The 6,015-nt window shown below is 51.4% G+C and overlaps 2 protein-coding genes across 2 annotated transcripts; both read right to left on the bottom strand.

Moving 5' to 3' along the window:
• Positions 1-1,021: 1,021 nt before the first annotated feature.
• LOC108865271 (uncharacterized) lies at positions 1,022-3,301 on the bottom strand. The gene is given in 2 exon segments (XM_029113317.1): positions 1,022-3,172; positions 3,293-3,301. Coding segments are annotated over 2 exon segments (2,160 nt in total).
• Positions 3,302-3,460: 159 nt separating this feature from the next.
• Positions 3,461-5,944, bottom strand: LOC114828620 (uncharacterized). The gene has a single exon (XM_029113318.1). It carries the CDS (start codon positions 5,942-5,944, stop codon positions 3,461-3,463), a length of 2,484 nt encoding a protein of 827 aa, XP_028969151.1.
• Between the last annotated feature and the right edge of the window lie 71 nt (positions 5,945-6,015).

The raw sequence follows: 6,015 nt of genomic DNA, 5'->3' as shown, positions 1-6,015 counted from the left end.
CGGAGACGACGGCCGAAATCGGACGCATGTTCACCATTCGCTCTATCTCAAAGAGGACCGCTTCGAGCTCTCTGAACTTGAGCGAGTGGATTCCCAGAATTTTCCTAAGGGGACGTTTGACCATTGAGACCATGCGCTCAAAAAAGCCACCTTGCCAGGGCGACTTAGGTGTGGAAAACTGCCACTCGATCTTTTTGGAGAGAAGGAAGTCTCTGGTTTCCGCGGATTTCACGTCAGAAAAAAGGAAGTTCAATTCGTCTGATGCTTTTTTGAATGTGCGGGCGTTATCCGAAACTATTCTCTGGACCGCCGGGTTTCGAGCGACGAATCGCCGCAGTGCCAGTAAAAATTCCAGAGTAGTGAGATCAGATGACAGCTCGAGTCGGCAAGCGCGCGTCGCAGCGCAGCAGAAGAGCAAGACGTAGCTTTTTCGTTTCTCCCCGGTTCCTGTCCTATATGCTATCGGACCGGCGTGGTCGATTCCCACAACGGAGAACGGCGCGCTAGCCTCTATTCTGAACCTGGGAAGCGGTGGAAGAACCTCGGTGGAGGGTTTCGCTCTGAATCTCAGGCAGATCTTACAACCCGAGAGCGCGCTCTTTGCGGTGCGTCTAGCCTTAGTGACGAGGAATCTCTTTCTTAATTCCTGAAGAATCGACGCGACGCCGCCCGAATGTAAACACACCTCTTCATGGGTGTGGCGGACGAGAAGTTGCGTGAGAAAGTTTTCTCCTGGCAGAATGATCGGAAACATCTCGTCGAATGGCATCTCGGACGAGTTCGCTAATCTCGATTCACAACGGATGAATCCGTCGGATGAGGTGAAGGGCCGTAATTTGAACAGCGGGCCGGATCTCGGGATAATCTTACAAGCAGAATCAAACTCTGCTGGGAACGCCGATCTTTGGATGCAGATAATGAGTTTGTCTTCAGCTCTTTGAAACTCTTGAGCCTCAAGCGACAGGCTCTTGGGTTTGTTGTCTCCAGTTTTGGAGGCGAAGCGGAGCATGTAAGCAAAAACTCAAACCGCCCGGCGCCATGAACCGAACTGTTTTCCAAACACAGTGACATCGGTATTCGATGTAGACGCCACAGCATTGATCGTGTCATTTCTCTTTTCATTGAGCACCTTCGCGTCTATCGGATTCAGCGGGTGGTCTACGGGTTTCTCCAGCTTTAGAAGCCAAGGAGGCCCTTTCAGCCACAGATCCCTTGAGACCGTTGTGTCAAGAGGGGAAGCTCGAGTGAGCAGGTCGGCCGGGTTCTCGTGCGTACGGATGTAACTCCACGCTAAAGGGTCTGAGATGGACTGAATCTCCTCAATACGGTTGGCGACGAATTGCTTCCACCGGGAGGGATCGTCTCTTATCCAGCCAAGGACCGAACTGCTGTCGGAGTAGAGGAAGGTGGCGTCGATATTTGAGCCGAATGATTTTTTGATCGAGTTTGAGAGACGTGCAGCCAAAAGAGCCGCGATAAGCTCCAATCTCGGGATGGTCCATCGGCCCTTGAGGGGGGCAACCCTGGCCTTGGCCATGACGAAAATGACGAAGGCCGGAGTGTTCGACTGAATCAAGGGAATCTCCCTTATGTATGCTACACAACCGTAGCCCGATAGCGAGGCGTCTGCGAAGACATGAAGTTCGCGGCGTGACTTCCCCAGGTCGTACTCGAACAAATGTCGAGGTATCTGTATGAGGGAACGGTTTTCCAGGTTACTTGTCGCTTCGACGAACTTTTCTCACAAATCGTCTGTGAGAGTCGAGTCCCAGTCGATTTTCCTCGACCAGATGGTCTGAAGAATCATTTTTAGCGCGATGGCAATCGGTGCAATGAGACCGAGCGGGTCGAATACCTGGCTGAGACCCTTGAGTAGCTGCCGTTTGGTGATCGGACCCGATTCCAGGAAAGCGACAACGGGGTCGACATCGATGAAGAGAAAATCTGATACTTGATTCCACGAGATTCCCATGAACTTGCCGCGGGTGTTCGATGCAGATACCGAACGGTCCGGGCCTACGATTCGTGAAATGTAATCGGCAACTAATTTATTGTTTGTCGCCCACTTATCGAGCGGAAAATGACCGCTGGAGAAGACGTCAATAATTAACCTTGTCGTTTCCTTCGCTTCCTTGATCGATGAAGCCCCAGCGCAGAAATCATCCATAAAGAAAGTGTCCCGGATTCCCCGGAGGATGTCCGCTTTCCCTGGGAACTTCTCGATGCTCCAATCTAGGTGGTGGCGAAGCACCTGACAGTGCAAAAAGGGGGAACATGAGAGACCAAAATCGAGAACTGTCGCCCAGTATTCCCTTATCGGGGCTTCTGGGTCTTCCGAGATGCCTAGAGGCCAGAAAAAACGAAGAAATTTTCTGTGGTCTTCGTTAATCAGCGTTTGCATGAGCGCTTGTTGAACGTCCGCAACGATTACGATCGGACTTTTCCGGAAGTTGTTGAGGACGGAAAGAATGTCGGGCAGCAGGTTTGGCCCTTTTTCTAGCACGTCATTTAACGCGGCTTCCTCTTTGGAACGACAGCCGCAGTCTTTGACGATTCTGATTTTTCGTTCTGACGCTTCTGACAAGGATTTCTTCGCCACCGCTAGAATTGGTAGATAGTGAGCGCGCTCGCCTGGTTCTCGCGGGTCAGCCTGTTCCGCGAATCCCGAGTCGATATATTTCCTGATCTCCTTATCGACCGCCTTAAGGAGGGAGGGGTCCTTCTTTGCGCTTTTTAGAAAGGCCAGGAGCCTTGAGAACGAAATTTTTTGATTGTCGCCCAAAGTGGAGACGTTATCGCGAAAGGGGAGGGAAACCGAATAGCGGCCATCCTCCGTGCGCTTCACTGTATCCTTAAAGAATTTGATCAACTCCTCTCCGGTTCTCTCTGCGTCCGGCGGGAGGGGGCTCTCGATGCCGAGAATGTCCGTATCCCATAAAAGCTCAAGATCGGCATACCGTTCCTCCCGCTGGACCGCCGGCGCTTTTTGGATTCCCGATGCGGCTACGACGTGCTGAACGACCGAAGACGACGTGAAAACCGAGTTTCGGATCTGGTAGGAGCCGTCGCTGCCACAGCAGACCCAGCCGAAGATGGTCGGGCACGCGAGGAGGGAACCGATTCTCGTAAAGGAGACTCGCTCCTGACCCGAGTAAATGTTCCGTGCTAGTCGCTGCGTAGATGAAAGACACCGAATGCTGCTGCACAAGTCGTCCTCGAACGATTTATTCCTCGGTTTTCACAATATTCTATAGCGGTGCCGCGGTTGATCACGTTCTCGCTGCTCACTGACTGTTTTCATCTCTTTTTTCTTGCGCGGCGACGCCGATGTCGGCTGCTACGAACCGTCGGCGGTTCCTTTTCTCTAAGCACCGTCGACACTCCGGGGCGGGGATTGAGATCATTACAATATTTTACGTTTTTCTATGCGCCGTAATTATTCAATCTTCAGTTCGATGGATTATTCGATTTCCAGAGGGTATAAAAGCGATAACGGTCTCTGTAGATTTTTACCGTTCCCCATCCTCAACATACATGATCTGACAATGTTATCCCTACTGATATTTAACTTCTCTACTCGCCCAATCTTCCAACATAGTTTTGGCGTCTGGGTATCCTTTATAATGACAACCTGTCCAACCTTGAGCGTTTGTAAATCGCGAGGAGAAGTCTCATGGAAATTGCGGAGGAGCAACAAATACTCGTGTTCCCAACGTTTCCACAAGGACTCGACAATCGTCTTCTTGTGTCTCCATCGCTTTAATACATCGCTCGACTTGAGTTTAGCGGGGACAGCCGAGTCCTGGGTGGGGTCTTCGGTGCGGATAACCAGAAAATGCAATGGCGTTAACACATCGATATGCTCAGCGTCTGGCACCTCGCAGAGTGGTCGCTTGTTCACCATTAGCTCGACTTCGCACAGCACGGTTGCCATCTCCTGTGCGTTGACCACCGCCTTCCCGAGTACCCTCCTGAGTGCTGACTTGACGCTCCCGACAAGGCGCTCCGTAAATCCCATCTGCCATGGAGATTTTTCAATTGAGAATTTCCACTCGATTCCGTCTCTGGCGAGTGCTTCCCGGACCGTCGTTCCCTGCATGATTTCTCCCAAGACCTTGAGATCTTCCGCTGCTCGTTTGAACGCTTTGGCGTTGTCCGAGTAGAAGGTTCTAGGGCAGCCACGACGTGCCTTGAAGCGGCGAAGGCTCATCATGAACTCGGTTGTTGATAGTGAGTTCAATATTTCTAGATGTATGGCCCGCATAGCACAGCAGGTAAAGATGATTATCCATATCTTCTTCTGTTCCTTTGCTTCGTTGATGAACAAAGGGCCGATCACGTCTGTTCCGACGTGTTCAAACGGGTGGGATTTCGTCACTCGGACGTCGGGCGGCGGTCCCATGGGCGTTGATACGGGTTTTGCATGGAATACTCTACAGTTCTTGCAGCCGTGGATCAAATTCTGGATTAGTCGTCTGCCCTGCGGGACCCAATACTTCTGGCGAGCCGTCATGAGGACTAGTCGAGGGCCAGCGTGACAACTGCGCTCGTGGATGTACCTGAGGATCATCTTCGTAACCGGATGTTTGGGTGGGAGAATTATAGGGTTCTTGGGAAGATCACCTAAATGATCTCCCAATCTTCCCCCGAGGGCGATGAGATTGTCCTTGAGAAATGGGTTGAACACTCTCAATGTTGACTTTCTCGGTAGGCCGGAATCTGTGAGGAGGCATCGGTATTCATTGCCATAGCATTCTGCTTGTACTTGCGAGACGATAAACTCCTCAGCACGCGTGAGTTCCGCTTGGAGTATTGGCATTGTCAATTCGCGTTTCGTGATTCGATGTCTCCAATGATCGATCGCCCTCCGAAATCGGACTATTGCTCGGAGATAGATCGACCATCGACTGCACGTGTCGAATCGCAGAATTACCGCTGGAGGACGCTCGGCTGTTGGTTTGTCGATTAAATTGACGCTGACCTGTATCGGTGGTTCTGGTCTTGTGACAATGAAGCTTTTGAACGGTGTCTCTTCGATTCCGACCATATGAGCGTCGATGACTAGATGTTTTTGTTTCGCGAGCCTTGGCCAGTTATGCGCTGGTTCCGTGATGAACTTTGGCCCTGTTAGCCAGATGCTCTCGCTGAACTCCTTGAACGTGCAGCCGCGGCTCACCAAATCAGCTGGATTTAGCTCTCCGGGGACATGATGAATCTCAGTGCCGTTGGTGAGACGCTTAATCTTGAGAACACGACTTCGTGCAAATGTTGCCAGTTTCTCTGGTTGCTCCGAAGTGACTTGGAAGTATACTCCCGAGTTGTCGGTCCATACGTGTTGTTCGTCGAACGCGATACCGCAGTGCGTTCGAATATAGTCGATAGCCTCGGCCGCCAGAGTCATTGCCATGAGTTCGAGTCGCGGGATCGTTGCGTTTTTCAGTGGTGCCACTCTGGACTTGGCGAGAAGGAATGAGCTCGTACAACCCTGAGCCGATCTCGAAACAATATATGCACAGAAACCATATGCATATCGAGACGCATCAGAGAATACGTGCAAAACTCTCGAGTCCTGAGTGTCATGTTGCCAGTAGCTTCGTGGGATTACAATGGAATCCAGGTATTTCAGTTCCTTAGACCATGTTTTGAAGTCTCTCTCGACCTCCTGCGGCACTGGATCATCCCAAGCCAGATTTAACGACCACATCTTTTGCATCAGCAGCTTCGCATGTACCAAGAGTGGAGCTGCGATGCCCATGCGATCGAAGATTGAAGCGATGGCACTTAACACAGATCTTTTCGTGACGATCTCGGGTATCGCGCCTTGGGCCGGCACCTTGAGCTTCATGGAGTCAGTTCCCGGATTGTACTGCATGCCCAGTACATTATACCAGTCTGCTACGTCGAACTTTTCGACGCCGTCTCCATTCTCTCTGAAGACGGCCATTAGGACCGGCGAGTTCGACATCCACTTCCGCAGGTTGAACGACCCATGGGCGAAGATTTCCTTGGTTTCCC

This window comes from Galendromus occidentalis, unplaced genomic scaffold (assembly GCF_000255335.2).
Source record: "Galendromus occidentalis unplaced genomic scaffold, Mocc_1.1 scf7180000076562, whole genome shotgun sequence".
NCBI lineage: Eukaryota > Metazoa > Arthropoda > Arachnida > Mesostigmata > Phytoseiidae > Galendromus > Galendromus occidentalis.
The sequence above is the reverse complement of the archived record's forward strand: the minus strand, read 5'-3'. Positions and strand labels throughout refer to the sequence as shown.

Excerpts from the sequence above, each read along its gene's own strand:
- LOC114828620 (XM_029113318.1), bottom strand. The coding sequence starts at position 5,944 with ATGGCCGTCTTCAGAGAGAATGGAGACGGCGTCGAAAAGTTCGACGTA.